This window comes from Euprymna scolopes, chromosome 43 (assembly GCF_053919585.1).
Source record: "Euprymna scolopes isolate OS-2025 chromosome 43, ASM5391958v1, whole genome shotgun sequence".
Taxonomy (NCBI): Eukaryota; Metazoa; Mollusca; class Cephalopoda; order Sepiida; family Sepiolidae; genus Euprymna; species Euprymna scolopes.
In genome coordinates, this window is record NC_136524.1 from 61,024,422 (window position 1) to 61,046,030 (window position 21,609).

Below are 21,609 nucleotides of genomic sequence, written 5' to 3' on the forward strand. Positions count from 1 at the left end.
AGTTAGGAGATTCAGAGTTCCTATCCCGTCGCGGTTACCACCTGACGAAAGCCAGAGGAATAGTTGGCCGAAACATTGTGAAACAATAGCTAAGAAGGATGAGGATGGGGAAGAGGTGGGGTCAGATTACTCCAACAACCAATGTAATCTAAAAAAATACATGCCGAAACATTGTGAAACAACAGCTAAGAAAGATGAGGATAATAGTTCGCAATAAAAAAATTAAAAACTTATATATACAATTTATTTATTGCGGACTATTATCCTCATCTTTCTTAGTTGTTGCTTCATGATGCTTTGGCCAACTATTTCTCTGGTCTTCGTCAGAGGCTTAGTTGGCCAAAACGTGGTGAGACGAAAACAACTATGGAAGGCAGTAATTGCTGAGATTGCAGTTAGGAGATTTGACAAAAACAAAAAAACATGATGAAAAAATCAGGTTATGAACCAAACTTGTTTGTTTATCTCTTTTGTTTTAAATATAAACGAAGATCTTGTTGGGAATGTTGCTCGATTCTGATATTACCCATAATTTTACAAACAAAATATATATTATGGAAGATTTGCATATTTGGCTAAGTAAAAGTGACAGTAACAAAATTTATCAAATAACGGACAGAATATTTTAAGCCTTATATTATAAGCCTCCCAAGGCCCCAATTCTCTTTGCACTCATCCAGTGGAGGTTTTGTTGGTGCTATCTCTGTTTAGGTATCCTTTCTGTAGGTATATCCAAGTGTTTTCATGAGTCTCATCTTTTGTGATCCACAGCGGCAGTAGCAGCAACACTTTCGACGTAGTCAGTCGTCAAGAATGTCAAGAAACATATTTTAGATTAAAAGTAACTGGATAGTTTGAATTTGTTGCTGCTAGTGTGATGGAGTGATGCAGTATTTTATATTTTATATTTTAGTGATGGAAGACTTTCATACAGACTGTTTAGAATATTTGTTGGGCTTGTATATCATGTATATTAGTCTCTGCATTCAAGGGGTTCTCTTAATATTTTAGCCGTTTCTCATTATTGTTATCAGTCATATCTTCTTAGCCATACATATTAGAGGAGAGGGTGATATGAGGCACAATTCTTAACACAGAGGAGAGGAGATACATAATCTTCGAATGGTTACACAATGTTCATTATAAGATGATAAACACAATTATCCTTTCGTTTGTGATGAAGGATGACACAAGACAACAGTTACACCGTAATGATGACTTCTTTATTTATCTGATCGGCCGGGTCGATGACGTCATGAATTCAAATTTGGATCTACATAATCTAAATGTTCTCCCTTCGCTTCTGAGGGATTAATTGACCAACTCTCTGGCTCTCTTGCTGACTGACTTCCTTTTGCTCACTGACTAAAATCCGAACCCATAATATGGAGAAATGTCCTTTGTCTATGACGTCAAAAGTGTGTTTTTCAAACGTAACCAATTTCACGTGGCTTTACACATGTTTGTCCAAAACACACTTTTGACAACAAAAGAATCCCCAATTCTAATCTCACCTATTTTAAATAATATAATTTAATTTGCATTGTTAATTCTTTTAGCTGAGATTTTTAATATTCCGATTTCTAAAAGAATGGACAATCAACTCTTTTTTTTCTGATATAAACAATATTTAACTATTCTAATAGAATTTAACAATAGACTAAATTTCTAACATTCCATTTCTTAACTCTGCCTACAGGGTTCGATTCTAGGCTTATCCTAATCTCATTTTCACTTATTTAATATTCTTCTTATTTACATGGAAAGGGGACAGCCCTTTTCTGTGTAACATCTATTGTGGTGGTAAGGATTCGTTTGTTCCAATACTTTTACATTAAACAAAAGGAAATAAACCGATTTTGTAAACTAAAACTAAAATGTAGTTTAGGGTTAGGCTAGGATTAGTCTCAGGGTCTGCTCAGGTTAGTTTAATTTTTGGTTATTTTACGTTAAAAAATATTTGTAAAAGGTACATTGTGTAATAAATTTTGTTATTGTTACTTTTACTTAGTCAAAAGAGGAAATTTTCCATAATACATTTTTTTGTAGATTAAGTATCAATAGCAGATACCAACATTTCAACTAGGGTTGGGACGATTAATCAGAATTGAAAATGAGAATTAAAAAATTGGAACTTTTTGGGGTATCAGAATCGGTATCACAATCAGAAAAAAATTGTGCCAATATCTGATATCAAAAACGTTCTTTTCATTGTGTTTTTTATTTTCTTTATTTTTGTTTAAAATTTAATTTTCCACAGCTCGTATTAATGATAAAATGATAATTTTTTTACTGATTTTAAGCTATCGGTAAAACTAAAACCTGTAGGTCACACCCATAAGTGTATTTTTTTAGATTACGTTGGTTGTTGGAGTAATCTGACCCCACCTCTTCCCCATAAATAACTCTATATTTAGAAATTTTAAAAGAATTGAAATCGGAATCGGTAATTGTATTGGAACTGGGAATTTAAAGCAGAATCAATATTTGTATCACAATTGGGAAAAGTATTGGAATCGTCCCATCACTAATTTCACCGTTTATTATATAAAATAAAAGAAACATTAAACCGTATGGATTTGTAGAGCATCAATGTCTTGTAGGATCACTTAAATGGCCAGTAGTGATGATGACAATATCCCTATGGCCTATTGTGTTACTCTCAGATGCTGATCCAACAGTACAGATTGTGAAATCAAAAATGCCCCACCCTGTTCCATACTTCTTATCAGTGGCTAACTCGAAAATATAATGCCCAACTTGAAGCCATGGTGGTAGTGCAGGTGAAATTTGTGGCTGCATAGTTTTAAAGATGGAAGTTCAGATTCTTTGTGCCTTCTCTCTCTAGCTCAATTTCATGGTTCATTGTTTAATTGACATCTTGGTGATTTGGTCACATGGATTCATAACTGGCTAACAAAGGAGTTTCTCCATTGCAATTAGTGTGGAGATCCTTGCTGTCATTGGTCCAAGGCAAGTTCTGGCCTATATAGCTTCTGCTGGGGGTGTTTTTTTTTGTGTTGCCTGTAATTGCTCTTCCTGCAAAGAGCTGATTGTTTTAGTCTAAATTATCTGCTCTTTTAGGCATTGTGTTTATGCTGTCCATTTGGCTGGATAATTGACATGGTTAAACGGACAAGAAAGCCACACTTAACATGGAGAAAGAGGGGAGGACTTTCACATTATCTGAGAGGAAAATAACCATTAATTAGAAGGGACATATCTTCTTATCACTGTCGTCCTGTCTGCAGAGTAGAAACCGAGTGCCAAAAAGAGCAGACACTCTTCACTATGATAGGGACGTATGAAGTTTCTAAGTATTCTGCAACAGTTCCCACGGTAGCAATATATATTGCCTATGATAATCGAATTCTGTTGAGGTGAGGTACTTCATAGCTCCAGTCATTCTCCTGATTTTCTTCTGACTACTACTGAATATGGACAAAAGTGAGCTTGCAACCGAAAGTAACTCTAAAGAACTTTGGTAAATTTAATAGTCAGGATGTTGAGCTGTAAGGATGGGCGCCATTTTGCCTCATTGTGAAACAAAACATTGCGAATTCTACGCTAAAAGTTCCATCTTTTATTTCTGCCTTCACTCATCAATTTGGAATCACCTTTCTACCTTATTAAGGTTGTTGCTGTGTACCTATACTGTTATATCATCAGCAAAAAAAGGTTAAAGTTGATCTCATTGAGTAGATAAGGGTTAGAATTAGGGTTAGGGATCTTATCGATATAAAACAAAAACAATAGAAGTGAGACAATGGATCCCTGCAAAACACTATGTTTAAACGTAACTACTTTGCCTTTCACATCGTTGAAAATAACTCTATTGAGATGGTTTAACAGAAACCAATTATTCATGACATAATAATGTGATGAATATCATATGATTCTTTACATCACTTCTCTTTCTCACAGCACATGCCCTCAACTCTCACTCTGGCTAGGTTTCACTTCCATACGGCATCATCTTCTTTCTCTGCAATAAAAATACCAACACCATCAGTTCTTGTTTTATTTCTATAATTAAATAACTCAAGTGTTATTTATTTTGCACTTCAAATCACCAATTTCTCAGTTAAAGTCGACACTGTTGTCAAAACTTCCGCCTTCCAAACGCAACAATCTTTCCATCTAACTTCCACACATCTGCATAAGTAACATGCCTTCTCTCAACTCGCCTCGTGCTCGCTTCACGTCCGCTTTTATAGACCAGTTTCATTTGCATAAACATTCACAGTCACATGATTATTCACCATAAAATAAACTGTCTCGCCATGTTAGTTTTTCCTTTCTTTCTGTTTCATTTTGAGCGGTGGCCCTTGATATATCTAAGGCTTTTTACAGGGTATGGCACGATGGTCTTCTAAGGAAAATTAGATCATATGGAATCACTGGAAGAATTCATAATGTAATTAAATCCTTCTTAAGTAATAGAAAAATCAAAGTTGTCCTCGACGGTCGTACATCCAAACAATATGACATAAATGTGGGAGTACCTCAGGGGTCTATCCTTGGACCTCTATTATTCCTGATATTCATAAACGACCTCCCTGATAAAATTGTTTTGGAGATGGGTATATTTGCCGATGACACCACTCTCTATAACAGATATGAGGGGAAAACAAATGAACACATATCCAAGGAAATGGCAGAAACACTAGAGGATGACCTCCAATCCGTAGTGGAATGGGGACAAAAATGGTTGGTCACATTCAATGCTGCTAAGACTAAGCTTGTTTCCTTCAATAACTACAAGAAACCTTCTCTACCACCAATAGCAATGGCCAAGAACACATTGCCTGAAAGTACTTCTTTTAAACTCCTCGGCCTAACGTTTACAGGGAATATGAACTGGAATAGATACATTGAGAGCATTGCCAAGGCTGCTGCAAGGAAGGTTGGCTTCCTCTACCGTGCTAGAAAACTACTTACGCCTGACAGTATCCTATACCTCTATAAGGCAACCATTCGCCCATGTATGGAGTACTGTTGTCACATCTGGGCTGGTGCATCTGCTGCTTGTCTCTCGCTCCTGGACAGGGTTCAAAAGAGAGTCGCCAACCTGATAGGTCCTGAACTGTCATCTAGGCTTCAGCCTCTGTCCCATTGACGAGATGTTACATCCCTCTGCCTGTTCTACAAATACTTTAATGGTGAATGCTCTGACGAACTGCAAACACGTGTACCTCCCCGACGCAACTACCCCCGACAAACCCGACAAGCTACTAAGTCTCATCCCTTTACAGTAGAGATCCCTAGATGCAAGAAAGCCTTTTACTCCAATAGTTTCTTCCCCAGAACTGCGGGTCTTTGGAACTCCATTCCCAACTGCAATGATATGCAGAAGTTCAAGTGTAATGTTAACAAACATCTTTCTACTCTTCTCCCTTCATAATGACCCCGCTAATTAAGTCCCTGATAGTAGCCCCCTGCTTCAAAGTGGCACTGTGCCTTGTTTGGGGTGAAAATTGAATTAAAAAAAAAGAAAAAAAAAGTAAGTCACGCATTTCCCTACAATTTCAAATGCAAAAAGTTTTATATTTTGTACATGGAAAGTACCCCCTTTTCGCCAACCTTACTAGTTACTTTAAGTCTTATATTGTACATAGACACTATTGTTACTAGTTACTTTAAGTCTTATATTGTACATAGACACTATTGTTACTAGTTACTTTAAAGTCTTATATTGTACATAGACACTATTGTTACTAGTTACTTTAAAGTCTTATATTGTACATAGACACTATTGTTACTAGTTACTGTAATAAGTCTGTAATAAAATTCATCTTCCACATTTAAAGAAGAGTAAGAAATGGATCTTTAGTTTACTTTCAGTAGCCTCATAACCCACGCTTTACTTATTTTTGTCCTTTAGTTCTCTCATTCCATGAGAGTTGAAATCTAGCCACCTATTGTTGGCTAACTTTTTGTTAACTGATATATATTTTTTTATTTAGCTTCTTATTGATTTGCATAAGAAATTGCTTTTCACTCGAACCACATTGCGGTGCATAAACAGATGTTGATGTACAAATTTTCTCAGCAGCTTCAATTACCCAATTACAGTCAATCATTTTATTTATTTTTCAATTTCTTTACAATAAAAAAGAAAAATACTATCACCATCTGTTGACTTTTCATTTCCAATCTAAAACAAGTTAAAAAAAACTATAAGGACTAAATTAGTAACTAGAGCTATCATGCTAAGGTTGCAATTTGATAACACACACACACACACACACACACACACACACACACACAATGGAATCGGCACTAACTCTATGTCGGTTTAACTGGCTTCTTCCAAAGGAGGAAGTTCCATGAGAGTATGAAATTCATAAGCAGTTCTCAGTCGCATGTATATATCCCTGTTAGGGGAGATGACGATGTTAGGTTTTTGCAACTCTTGCAGGGAGGTGTCGACGTCCTCCTACATACAGCGCCTGGTATTCCCAAATCGGTCACTCATTTTAGTAATGACCAGGCTCAATGTTGCTTAATTTGATAACAATGTAATATGACGACTTGGTGAGTCATCAACGATTGCATATGCAGCAGAATCAGAGAAATGGCAGGGGTGTCTTACAATAATATCATATTGATATACAAAACTGGTTACACTTGAAAATGAATAGAAAGCTATCAAGGAGTATGCTAGGAGACATTTCCGCTTAATCCTTTTTTAAGGCAAGCATCTAGGTAAAAAAAACCCAAAAAACATCCAAATACTTGACAAACTTTTTCATCAACACACAAACAACTATAATATAGCGTTATATGTTTTAGATTTTAAAATAAGTATGACATTTCAGAAATCCAAAAATCGTTTCTAGAAACACCAGTAAAACAAACAAACAAACAATAACATTAATACTTTTAGCTTTTCAGAAGTTCAAAAATTGTGTCTAGAAACATTAGTAAAACAAACAAACAAACAAACAAACAAACAAACAAACAAAAACAATAACATTAATATTGTTAGCTTATCAGTGGTCAAAAAATTGTGTCTAGAAATATTAGTAAACAAACAAACAAACAAACAAACAAACAAACAATAACATTAATATTGTTAGCTTATCAGTGGTCAAAAAATTGTGTCTAGAAACATCAGTAAAACCAGCAAACAAACAAACAAACAAACAAACAAACAAAAACAATAACATTAATATTGTTAGCTTATCAGTGGTCAAAAAAATTGTGTCTAGAAACATTAGTAAAACAAACAAACAAACAAACAAACAAAAAAACAATAACATTAATATTGTTAGCTTATCAGTGGTCAAAAAATTTTGTTTGGAAATATCAGTAAACAAACAAACAAACAAACAAACAAACAAACAAACGATAACATTAATATTGTTAGCTTTTCAGAAGTTCAAAAATTGTGTCTAGAAACATTAGTAAAACAAACAAACAAACAAACAATAACATTAATATTGTTAGCTTATCAGTGGTCAAAAAAATTTGTTTGGAAATATCAGTAAACAAACAAACAAACAAACAAGCAAAAACCAATAACATTAATATTATTAGCTTCAGTGGTCAAACAATTTTGTCTATAAACATCCGTAACACAAACAAACAAACAAACAAACAAACAAACAAACAAACAATAACATTAACATTATTAGCTTTTCAGAAGTCCAAAAATCGCTTCTAGAAATATCAGTAAAACAAACAAACGAACAAACAATAATATTGTTAGCTTGTAGTTTCCAAAAAACATAACGCCATCTTTAATTCGAACAGAGCTAGAAGATACATACATTCTATTTAACCCTTTATGACCTGAATTATGATGCAGATACGATTGTCTTTAAACTGGAAAATTATGAAATTCAATAGTTAAACTACCATTGATAATTTTAGCATTTCATAAACTTACCTTTATTATGCATAGTGCCCGAAAAAGTGCTTATGACAACAAACGAAATTTTTCCACTCTCTGAGACAGATGGCGGCATATTGAATGTAAGCAATGGACAGTTGCAATCTGGAGATATCTGGCATCTACCCAGATACTGAAATAATCCGTACAAGGTGTGCTTGAATCAATTCCCACTTTATTTATGCTATTATACTCATTTATTTACGACTGAATGAATTAGGTCAACCGGGTCATAAAGAGTTAATGGATCAAGCCATCAAGTTGTTGTATTACAAATTGTTGTATTACAAGTTGCTGTATTACATGTTGTATTACAGGTTTTTATATTACAAAGTGTTGTATGACAAGTTGTCATATTACAAGTAGTAGTATTACAAGTTGTTGTATTACAAGTTGTTGTATTACAAGTTGTCGTATTACAAGTTTTAGTATTAAATGTTGTTATATTAAAAGTTGTCGTATTACAAGTTATTGTACTACATATTTTTGTATTACAGGTTTTTATATTACAAGTCATTATATTACAAGTTGTTGTATTACAAAGTGTTGTATTAAAAGTTGTTTATTACAAGTTGTTGTATTACAAGTTGTTGTATTACAAGTTGTTGTATTAAAAGTTGTTGTATTACAAGTTGTTGTATTACAAGTTATTGTATTACAAGTTGTATTACAGGTTGTTATATTACAAATTGTTGTATTAAAAGTTGTTATATTACAAGTTGTATTAAAAGTTGTTATATTACAAGTTGTTATATTACAAGTTGTTATATTACAAGTTGTATTACAAATTGTTGTATCACAAATTGTTGTATTACAAGTTGTTATATTATGAGTTGGATTAAAAGTTGTTATATTACAAGTTGTATTACAAATTGTTGTATCACAAATTGTTGTATTACAAGTTGTTGTATTACAAATTGTTATATTAGAAGTTGTTATATTACAAGTTGTATTAAAAGTTGTTATATTACAAGTTGTTATATTACAAGTTGTATTACAAATTGTTGTATCACAAATTGTTGTATTACAAGTTGTTATATTAGATGTTGATGCATTAAAGTTGTTATATTACAAGTTGTTGTATTCATGGCAATTTTCCATTCATCACAATGTTCTGAATTAATTGCTTTGTTAAAGCTTTTTGATGCATTTTCCATTGAATAGTAATAGTTGATTTGATAATCTTTTATATTGTCGACCACAAAAAAATCGGGTCGCATTCTATTTCTTTTGGGATATCTTTCGCCTTTATCATCATCATTTTTATTGTCTTTTCTCCATCATTTTTATTGTCTTCGTTTGTTTTAATTATTTGAGGAAATATAATTTCATTTTTCTTCATATGACGGGATTTCGTCTGTAGAATTAAACATGTCTGTGAATTTTACACATCGGATTCTTTTTATTTTATTTTTCTCTGGAAAAAATACTAAATTGGCTGGACTGTTTTTATCGTATCCAAGAAATATACCTCTGTCGGCTTTAATATTTAATTTACTCTTTTATCTATATATGTAAGTTGAACCAAATATATGCATTCTGCTTAAATTTAGTTTTTTACCACAGAAAGATTCATATGGAGTTTTAGATAGTGTTTTGTTAAAACACCTGCTATGTATATAGGCTGCCACCATATGTGCGTACGTCCAGAGGTGTTTGGGGAGTTTTGATTCAATGAGTAGGCATCTTGCCATTTCAAAAAATGTCCGCCACACTCTTTCAGCAGTCCCGTTTTGGTGTTGATTTTTCATGCTTGATATTGTCAAGCTGTGTTAGCTCGTGCTGTGTGGTTGGTTAATAGAGAGAAACGAAAAGACGCGTGTTGTTAGTTTTAAATATAAAACATGGAGGACTTTATTTCCAGTGCGCATGCGTGGTTGTTACAAAACAAGGATTGTCATGAAACGAAATGATAACGTTGTTACAAAACTAGGATTGTAACGAAATGAAACGATAACATCGTTACATCCCCCCTTTACCAATATGAAGATTATGATATTGAGCATATTCAATATATGATAAAAGGTAAGGGCTAATTCAGGGTAGACTGCCTGAATAGCTACAGCGAAGCAGGGGATTATTCTGCCCCATGAATTGCTTGCTATACTTCTCTAGAAAATGTTCACAAGTTCATTTTTGATGGTGGTCGTACCATCCTGCCACTGTGAGTGTATTGTTGGGAGTCTCTTTGTGGAGACTGAGTTGTACATGCAGGTGGTTCTGCAAATGTTACATGCTTTGGCGTTTGTGGTGGTGTTGGCCTTATTGGAGCACTCCTAATATGCTGCCGGTTTCTCCGTATCATATATCCGTTTGCAGTTTGTAGGAGATATGATCGGGGACCATCTGCTTGAGAAGCTACGGTTGCTAAGTCCCAGTTTCCGTGTGTAGGGTTTTGTGCTCTTACCCTCTGGCCAGGATATAAAGGTGGTAGGTCTTCCTTGAGCGCATGCTGGTCAAAATATTTCTTTTGCTTGTGTTGCCTTTGTTTAAAAGCATCATATATTTGATCCTGATCTTGGTGGTTGTTTTCTATTTTTGTTGCAATTGGGGATTGGATTCGTCTACCCATGAGTAGCTGTGCGGGGCTGGGTATGGCGTTTGAGATAGGTGTGCAGTGCCAGTGCAATAATGCAATTTCAGGTGTTGTCCTAGATTGCTTGGCCTTTTTGAGGATGGTCTTGATGGTCCTTATCTGGCGCTCTATGAAACCATTTCCCTGTGGTCGTCGAGGTGAGGTGGTCTGATGGTTGAAACCCCATTCTGTGGCAAATTCATGGTAAAGGGCGCTTGAGAAGTGCGGCCCGTTGTCACTAACCACTTTTGACAGTATGCCAAACTCCGCGAAGGTTTGTTGCATTATTTTTATGACAACACTGCTTGGTGAGTGGGCAGGTAACTGTTTGATAACAGGGTACTTGGAGTAGTAGTCTGCTATGATCAGCCATTGATGTCCATGGAGCTCGAAAAGGTCTGTTCCAACTACGTCCCATGGCTTTGTCGGAATGTCGTGCTGCAGAAGAGGCTCTGACATTTGTGATGGCTGATGTTGTTGACAGATGCTACATGAGCTTGTGAATTGTTCGATGCCTCTGTTTATATTTTTCCAATAGACAGTGTCTTTGGCTTGGAGTTTGGTTTTCTCCTGTCCTAAGTGAGCGGTGTGGAGTTGCTTTAGGATATCTTCTTGGAGGGTCTGAGGAATGACAATTTGTTGTCCTTTAAGGATAAGGCCGTCATCAATTGATAGCTGATCTCTTAGGCTCCAGAATTCTCTGATATCGGTAGGCAGTTGCTTGATTGTCTCAGGCCATCCCATGAGAATGGTATCTCTTAGCTGGTTAAGCAGAGGGTCAGCTGTTGTGCAGTCTCTCAGTTTTTCAATGCGGTCAGCAGAGAAACGAATGGTGTCAACTCGAACATCCAGATTGATAAGGTCCGAATTACCAGGTGATGGCAGGCGTGATAACCCATCAGCCACCATGTTTTCGGATCCCTTGTTGTAGGATAATCTGAAATTATATCCCTATAGTTGGATGAGCATTCGTTGTAGGTGAGCTGGAGCTGAGGTGAGAGGTTTGTCAATGATCATGACAAGAGGTTTGTGGTCAGTGACAATTTGGAAACCATGACCGTATAAATATGTGTGGAATCTATGTGTGCCAAACACGATTGCCAGTAGTTCCCGCTCGATACATGCGTATCGTTGTTCTGTTTGTGTCAGACTCTTGCTTGCGTATAAGACAGGCATTAAATTGCCAGCTGAGTCTGGTTGTAGAAGCGCTGCTCCTATTCCATGAAGACTTGCGTCACAGTGTAAGTAGATTGGGCGCTTGGGGTCAAAGTAGTGAAGCAGGGACGTTTCAGACACTTCACTCTTCAGGTTTTTGAAAACCGTCTGGTGGTGTGGCTCCCATTGGAATTCTGACTCTTTGTGAAGTAAGTCACGTAATACAGTGGTTTTTGAGCTGAAATCCTTAATAAAGCGGGATAGGTATGTCATTACACCTAGAAACTGTTGCAGTTCTGCTTTATTGCGTGGTTCTGGCATTTCCTGTAGGTCTCGTACCTTTGCTGGGTCATTCCAGAATGGGTGCATATATTTCCGAAGAAGGAGATTTCCTGGCGTTTTATCTCGCATTTCTTGGAATTCATTGTGAGGCCCTCTTGTGTGGCGACTTCCATGAGGTGCCTTAGGTTGTTGTCATGTTCACGTTCTGTTGAGCCATATACAACAATATCATCCGCTATACCGCATGTTCCTGTGCACTTCTCAAGTATTCTGTCCATCTCGAGCTGGTAGATGTCTTGGCTCACGTTTAAACCAAATGGAAGTCGTTGGAAGCAGTACCTTCCAAATGGTGTTTGAAAAGTGGTCAGGATCTGGCTTTCCTGATCAAGCTTTATAGACCAGTATCCTGTCTTAGCATCCAGTTTTGAGAAGTATTTTGCACCTGCGAACCGGTGATTGAGTTCCTCAACTGTTGGGATTTGATGATACGGCCACATTAGGGTTTTGTTTAGTGCCCTTGGGTCTAAGCAGACCCTTATTGTGTTGTCGCGTTTGGTTGCATATGTAAGGGAGCTTACCCAGTCAGTTGGCTCCTCAATACGACGAATGACATTCTGTGACTCCATCTTGTCTAGTTCAGCCTTGATCTTCTCCCGCATGGCTATTGGCGTTCTTCTTGGTGCGTCTATGTGGCATGGAGTGTTAGGGTTGACAGTGAGCTTGTGTGTTTTCTTGAACTCGCCAATGCGGTCGAATCTGTTGGGGTATAAACGCATCAGATCATCTATGCTGTTGATAGGTTGTTGCTGAACGGATATGGCACAGTTCATTGTCACAACGTTGAAGGCTACAGATGTTGGCAGGCCCAGTATAGCTGGTCCTGGAGTGTTGACCACATAAAATTGAGTGTTGAGCCATGAAGAGTCCTTGTATTTGCACCTGATGTTTGTGGTGCCATGGCATTTTATTTCAGTGTTGTTGTATGCTGTCAGTACGCATTTCATTGGGTTTAGTGATCCAGGTATTGGGTTTCCGTCTTCGTTTATGGCGGAGGGGCACATACTGCGGAATATGCGTAAAGGTAGTGTGTTTTACGAAGTTTTGGTTCGAAAAGAAAAGAGAAAAAAAAATAATAATGTCTTACTTTTATCGTTGTTTTATTTTATTTTTCCCTTTATCTCACCGCTGTCACCATGTCAAGCTGTGTTAGCTCGTGTTGTGTGGTTGATTAATAGAGAGAAACGAAAAGACGCATGTTATTAGTTTTAAATATAAAAAATGGAGGACTTTATTTCCAGTGCGCATGCGTGGTTGTTACAAAACAAGGATTGTCATGAAACGAAATGATAACGTTGTTACAAAACTAGGATTGTAACGAAACGAAACGATAACATCGTTACAGATATGATGGTTAATTAGTAAAAGTTCAAAGTCTTTATTGGTGAATTCCATATCGTTGTCAGAGCGAATACACTTGACTTCACCGTAGGGAGCCATGTCGGCTAGATATTTTTTAGTTGCTAGCAAGGTATCATATTTGTTCTTTAAAAAATAAACCATTATTAAACCTGAATGGTCATCTACGAAATGCAACATATCTATAATATTCTCTGGCCATCGGTTCCACAGGACCATTCAAGTCACAATGCACCATTGATAGGATATTTTTGGCCTTCTTGTCTGGTATCTTGCTTTGATAGTTTGTCATTTCCCCTTGCGTACAGATGTTGCAGTTGAAGGTTTTTGATGTTTGTATTTTCATTCCATCAACTACAGTCGGCAACTTTTTGATATCAGGAATATTGCAATGTCCAAGAATTTTATGCTATGTCTGTAGATCATGGCAGGCGGTTTTCGATGGGACTAGGTTATTTAAATAATATAGTCTTCCATTTTCTTTAATGTCGAATACAGTTCCATTCGGGTATACAAGTTTTGATTTATTGAGGCTAAAGTTTATATTTGCACCTTGTTTAGTGGTAATTTGTACAGAAAATATATTTTCTTTAAATTTTGGGATTAGAAGAGCAGTTTCTAGAATACAGAAACATAATTCACCTTAATTGTTCCTTAGCGAGATTTTAGCATCGCCTCTTTTCAAAACAATATCATTTAATCGACTCCCGTCAGCTAGTTCTACAAAATGATTTTGTGGCTTAAAGTTGGGGTCAAAATTGATAAAATCAGATTCCTTTGTAATCACATGTGCCGCGGACCCACAATCGACAAGAAAATTATTATTGTTTATTGAAGCATTGAACGTACACGAAAATAAAAATGTATGTTCGCTAACAGAGCTCTCCACATTTTTAATGGAGTCGGCATTTTGAGTCCTGGAAACTCTTGTGATTGGGTCGTCCACAATTATAGCAAATAATTTTTGTACTTTTCTTAGGAGAAAAATTGTTTTTGGCAAAGTTGTGGTTTTTATTCCTGGCATGGGTATAATTTAATTTTGGTGTTTTTATGCGTGTATTTTTAAATTTCATGATATTTGTAGATTCGTTTTTTACTGTGATCATTTTTTCAGTTTCCTCGTACCTTCTGAGTGCTACCTTGAATTGGCTAAAAGTCATGGGGTTTTCTTTCTGGGTTATCACGGTAGTAAATGGCTTGAAATCACTCGGTAATCCCCTAAGGACTATGGAAATTAAGAGACTGTCACTTATAACTTCACCAGACATTTTTAAAGAATTTGCAGTCGTTTCGACTCTTATAATATAATCAGTAATAGTTTCGGCTTCCATTCGTTTTAGAGAGGTCAGTTCAGTGTATAAAGAAATAATTTTGGGTTTTCCTTTCGATAAATAATGCTCTCTCAATATGTTCAATGCTTTTCAGCCATTGTCCAGGACTTCTCTCATTTCGGTCATCCAAACACTGTATTAATTCCGCAAAGACAGTTGCGTTCTTTTCAATGAAGTCGGGGTCGTTTCTGTTTTCAGGTTGTGTTTCTAGTACTTTGTGTAGCTTTTGGATTCGTAGATATCCTAGAAATTTAACTTGCCACAATTCGAATTTTGATTCGGATCCATCGAAATAAAGACGCACGCTGGGCGCATAACTTCTAGAAGTGTAAGCCATGTTTAGTTACAGAACAGTTTCTGATGGTTAGTTGTTCTAAACAAGTCTTGAGAGGTGACTGGTTTGCAGTAGACAGAACAGTTTCCGATGGTTCGTTGTTCTAAACAAGTCTTGAGAGGTGACTGGTTTGCAGTAGACAAAACAGTATTTCAGGTTGTTATATTACAAGTTATTATATTACAAGATGTTATATTACAAGAAGTTGTATTACAAGTTGTTATATTACAAGTTGTATTACAAGTTGTTGTATTACAACTTGTTATATTACAAGTTATTATATACAAGTTGTTGTATTACAAGTTGTTATATTACAAGTTGTTGTATTACAAGTTATTATATTACAAGATGTTGCATTACAATTTGTTGTATTACAAGATGTTGTATTACAAGTTGTTGTATTACAAGTTGTTATTTTACAAGTTGTTGTATAACAAGATGTTGTATTACAAGTTGTTGTATTACAAGTTGTTGTATTACAAGATGTTGTATTACAAGTTGTTATATTACAAGTTGTTTTATTACAAGATGTTTTATTACAAGATGTTATATTACAAGTTGTTATATTACAAGTTGTTATATTACAAGTTGTTATATTACAAGTTGTTTTATTACAAGTTGTTGTATTACAAGTTTTTATATTACAAGTTGTTGCATTACAAGTTGTTGTATTACAAGATGTTGTATTACAAGTTGTTGTATTACAAGATGTTATATTACAAGATGTTATATTACAAGAAGTTGTATTACAAGTTGTTATTTTACAAGAAGTTGTATTACAGGTTGTTGTATTACAAGTTTTTATATTACAAGATGTTGTATTACAAGTTGTTGTATTACAAGTTGTTGTATTACAACTTGTTGTATTACAAGTTGTTTTATTACAAGTTATTATATTACAAGATGTTGTATTACAAGTTGTTATATTACAAGTTGTTTTATTACAAGTTGTTATATTACAAGATGTTATATTACAAATTGTTTTATTACAAGATGTTGTATTACAAGTTATTATATTACAAGTTATTATATTACAAGATGTTGTATTACAAGATGTTATATTACAAGTTGTTATATTACAAGCTATTATATTACAAGTTGTTGTATTACAAGATGTTATATTACAAGTTGTTATATTACAAGTTGTTATATTACAAGTTTTTGTATTACAAGTTATTATATTACAAGATGTTATATTACAAGTTGTTGTATTACAAGTTGTTTTATTACAAGATGTTGTATTACAGGTTGTTGTATTACAAGTTGTTGTATTTCAAGTTGTATCTCAAACCTTGGTATAAGTTATTATAAATAAATGAGCATATGGAAGCAAGAAGGACAGAAGAAGAAGTTTAAATTAAAACTTTTATTTTGAATTGGGCTAGTGAGCTTTATTTTGTCTTCTGTTAATAATTAGGGTGTGTTACTGTCCACTGAGTCGAAAGAGCCGGTTTGATGTAGATATCAGTCCTTGTTGATCGTATTGTTGATTGCTGGCAATAACAGCGGCGTTGCTACTTGATTGTTGTGAAGATGGTGACTACGGTGGCAGCTGTGCTGCTGATTGTTGAAGGATGGTGTCGGTGATGATGATGCGGATTATTGCAGAGATGTTAACGATGACGACTGCACTCCTTGAAGCCTGGGCATACACTGCTACGGTTGTCGGTACTGGGTAGAATTTATACTTCACATGCGGACGTAGTTTAAAACTGGACAACCTTGGGAGTTAGTTTTCTTTTTTTTTTTTTTATCTCAGGTTGTTTTACTTTCTGTTTATTGATTCACGGTAAGGAGTTATTTTTTTAGGGAGTATGTTTAATTATCCATTTCAGATTAATGTGTTTAAATCTGAGGATTAAATATGATATTTTGATTAATGCAGATTTCGTCTTAATTATTATATTATTAGACCTTATATATAGTTATGATTTAAAAAGTTAAAACAAAAATGACTTGTGTGCCACCCCCAAGAATTGAAACCGAAACGTTCAGCTTACAATTTATTTATTTTTTTTTGACATTAATGCTTGAACTATGAAGACACGTTTGCTGCAAGGCTAAAAATTAAAACATGAACCAATAGCTATTACGTTATGCATGCATATTCATAATGCTGTCATTCGACCTTCATCTGGCAAATTCCATTTTTTTAATTTTCACACTTTTGCACCGATTTCCCCAGCTAAAGCCCAAATATAAAGTTTTGCATGGATTTAAATACCACATATATTAAGTTTTATGTCTGTAGACTAAAAACTGACAAAGGAGTTTGCTAGGCAAAATTTTTTAAACAAATATATATATATATATATATATATATATATATATATATATATATATATATATAAGTGAATTTAGTTTACAAATAAATGGCTACACATAAGCATACATGTTTCAGCGAAAACCCAGTACGGGAATCGCTTTGTCAGGCCAAGGACATCTCTGGCTGGTTTCAACTCAAACATTGCCCTTTCTTTTCATAACCTATCATACTTTCAAAAATCACTTATTTTGGCTCTGTCTAAACATTGAGCACTCTTTTGGTGGACACACTTACAAATAATTACTACCAATACAATATATATATATATATATATATATATATATATATATATATATATATATATATATATATAACATTTTTACACAAATATTACGCAAGTATAAATCATCTAGAATATCTTCATGAATAAAAAAAAAATTATTTAAAAGAATACGCAAATTAGCTAGATCTTTTGCAGCTGAATGCAATTCCACGGCTCATATATAACAGAATTGTATTTTCTTTTTACATAAGTAGAAAAAAAAGGGAGTTTTAATATAAATATCAATATCACAAAAAAAACTCAAATTTATAGGAGCATAGATTCATATATAAGTTATGATAACAAAGAAAACGTACTTGATTATCTCTTCCGGATTTTAAGACAGAAACTGACAAGTGGTTTTTATCAAAAAATAGTTACTCATTACATTTGAGGTCGGGTGTCTTTACCTGGAGAGAGGAGGGATTAATTATTTGTTTTCACTATTTTATTTTATTAACATGTAAGAAATTCAAATTTACTTTTTATAATTGAAAGTTTTCATTTTTAATTTTTTATTACAAATAATCAAATTATTATTATTATTATTTTTTTTTTTTAATTAGAACTTTTTACTTGAAATAATTTAATCAGGCTTTTTATTGGGGGCGGGCATTTTATTTTCAGGCGATTACATGTTGCTTTACGATATTGTTACTCAGTTGTTATAGTTTTAAATTACCCATGCACCCCCCCCCTTTGCTGCTCTAGTATTATCTTTTCCAAAGACCCCTAGCGGTAATAGAATGCTATCGGTTATTCCCCCTGGCCGGAAGAAGCCATTCCACCATTACGAGAACTACAGCATATATATACCTGCCTCTTCTCCCTGTTTAGATATCATTTCACTTACTACATTAGTGATAAAAGAAATTTGGTTAACGAAAGAATTCTGCCAAAATCTAAGAGGTATAAAACAGGAGTTCCCAACCTGTGGTACTCGCACTCCTAGGGGTGCGAGACGTTATTTCGTGGGGGGGGGGGGTAGAAAGTACCTATTTACAATGGCTCCCCACGGGACAGAGTTAGACACCAGGGTCGTTTTTTAACGTGGAGAAAAGGTACAAAAATAAAAATTGTCTCAGTCGTGAAGGATTTCTCCTCCACTGAAAGAGAACGAGAAATGGAAGTGCCGCAAAGTAGGTTAATCTTTTATGTTTTTGTTTCTTTTTACGATGTACTAACTTTTTGCTTTCATTATAGGGTCAAGTATTGTTGTTAAGTGGAAGAATACCATAGAAGAATACCATATAATATAGATATTAACTGTAGCGTCTCTAAATCAAAATACGCTAACGGAAACAATTTACTGCACGAGCGTCGCCCTTTTAAAATTCATCATTCAATAAAATAAAAAGCTATAGCAAACATCTAAATGACTACTTTAAATACAGTTCCTGATTTCAAAAAAAGAAAAACCAAAAGGTAATTATATATCTATATATTTTTAAATCAAATTTATTATGTAAATTCAAAAATATATATATTTTTTCTACTCATTTCTATCTCTAACCTATACAAGTTTTCTTATTAATTTTCTTATAAATTTTATATCCAAACCTTTTACTTCAATTTTTCAGATTCATCTGCCTTACTTTTAATGCTAGGTTTATTTTTGGTGTCTTTTAAATTCAATAAAAATCCTCCTAAATTTGCTGATGAGGAGACCGTGCTTACCAAAAAAACTATGTATAATTATTCTACGTGACTTCATGTATACCACAAATAAAAAGCACGGATTTCCGAAACGATCGTACAGATAATTGACTTTGTTGTTGTTCCTTCTTATGAAACTGATTTTTAATTTAATTAAATTTTGATTGTTAAATTTAAAAAAAAAAAAAAAAAAATTTAAAACTTTTAAATTATAAATCACATTACTTAATATTGAATTAGCTCTAGGACATTTAACTATCGAGCTTATTATATATCTAAATTACAACGAGCATTTCCTGTATTTTAATTAAACTAGTAATTTCACTATTACATTAAAATACACTTAGCTCTTTAGACTATTATTCTAATCTCCTTTAAATTATATATATATATATATATATATATATATATATATATATATATATATATATATATATATATATATATACTAACATGGGTACCCGGCGTTGCTTGGGTTGATATCAAAAACATGATTGAATTTTTGGGCTGCAAGGTTTGAGAAAAATTTCTGGAAGGGTGCGGACCAAAAAAAAAAAAGGTTGGGAAGCATTGGTATAAAACTATGATGGACAGTTTTTTTGATAAACACTGCTTGTCATTTATCTGATTTCGAAATCGGAAGACGTCACCGCATAGATTTTTTTTTCTATTTAACCTAAAATATAAATTGTAATTTACATGAAGATTCACTCCCCGTGTTAATGAATCTCAAAAAATCTTTTTTTAATTCCTTTTTTTTTTTTTTTTAAGGGTACATAAGTGGTCAAGAAAATCAAGGAAAGGGATTACAGGCTGCCTTAACAAACATTGTCAAAGACGACATTCAAAACCTCGCTGACCTTGACAAAGATGAAAAACCACTCGAAACGAAACCTCAAGGTTTGGATGAAAATACAAAATTATTTAAAGAGGACAAATCTGCCAGTGATCTGAGTTCCAAGAAAATAAGCAAAGAAGGCCATCGTGAAGGAGAACAGAAAAATGAAGCTGGTATATTTAAGCCAATAGTTCCGAAAAGCCATTCAAACCGAATTCAGATAAAACACAATCCAAATAAACCTGCCGTTCACAATGCAAATGATCAGGTTTTTCCAAAGAAACATTTGCTTGCAAAGAAAACTCTGTCGAAAGCCGTTGCCAGAACTGACGATAAAAACGATGGTATTCTTCCAAATGGAGGAAAGATGGTCCATGCTAAACTGCCGGATAGTCTTCTATTGAAACAAGTTCCTAAACCTTTAGGCCACTTTGCACATGCACAGTTGAAGACAGGCAAGGTACACAGGAAAAGACCAAGGAAAAACATGAAGACAAGTAAGAACAAGTCGAAAAAAGGCAGAGGTCACGGGAAAAAAGGCGGAGGTCACGGGAAAAAAGGTAGAGGTCACGGGAAAAAAGTTGCAGTCCACGCGGAAAAACAATTGAAAGTATCTAAAAAAAGCAGGAAGCAGATAACAAAAAAGAAAATGCCCCATAAAGCATAATAACGTAGATGAGAGCAAGAAAGTATTGGAAATCGTTAAATAATAGCAATATGAGGACAAGTACGGGGATATTGATGGAACTCACCATATTTATCATAATATGATGATTAAAATGATTAAAGATGGCGATAATAAAAGTTGTGAATAGAACAGTGAAACTTTTGACATAAAATTTGGGGGAAAAAAATGAATGTTTCAATTTTTATTGTTTTGTTTCCAAACGTTTTTATTCAAAACAAAGAAAGAAAATGCAAATACAAGAAAAATAAAGGTTGTCATTAATTTATTGTTGTTGTTGTTGTTTGGTTTTTAGAGCCTACTTTCTTTGCAGCAGATTTGGCAACATCTTCTACGTACTTACTTCTACTTGTGTTGGCTGAGAATGTCAGTCCAAAAAGTTTGAATTTTGGACTTGTATCAAATGGCTCAAAATAATTATCCTCTTTTCTTTTTTCCGGTTCGTTTCGATACACTCTCTTCCTCACTTCCTAAAGCTAGTAAGTTTTAACATGAGCCTATTACCTCAAAGAATTTTCAACTAATGGAAATCTTTCCAAACTGCCAAAATGTAACACATACACGTTAAAGTAGTAAGCCAGTGCGAACTTAGTGCACCTATTTACAATGCCTCCCCACGGGACAGAGTTAGACACCAGGGTCGTTTTTTAACGTGGAGAAAAGGTACAAAAATAAAAATTGTCTCAGTCGTGAAGGATTGAAGGATTTCTCCTCCACCGAAAGAGAACAAGAAATAGAAGTACAGCATCTGAAGAACAGATGGTATTTATTTGCTCCCCCACCGAGCAAATTAGGCACAAGGCCGATTTTTAATGTGAGGAGTGAAGGGAGGGGGAAGGGAAAAAGGGGACC

At 34.4% G+C, this 21,609-nt stretch overlaps 1 protein-coding gene across 1 annotated transcript in view; it reads left to right on the forward strand.

The window, feature by feature from the left end:
* Nucleotides 1–21,026, forward strand: part of LOC145268359 (uncharacterized) — a 31,425-nt gene extending 10,399 nt beyond the window's left edge. Inside the window, exon 3 of the mRNA XM_080123891.1 lies at nucleotides 20,006–21,026. Coding sequence (XP_079980017.1) covers nucleotides 20,006–20,739 — 734 coding nt within the window. The 3' untranslated portion in view covers nucleotides 20,740–21,026. The remainder of the gene's footprint in view (nucleotides 1–20,005) is intronic.
* The last annotated feature ends 583 nt before the right edge of the window (nucleotides 21,027–21,609 follow it).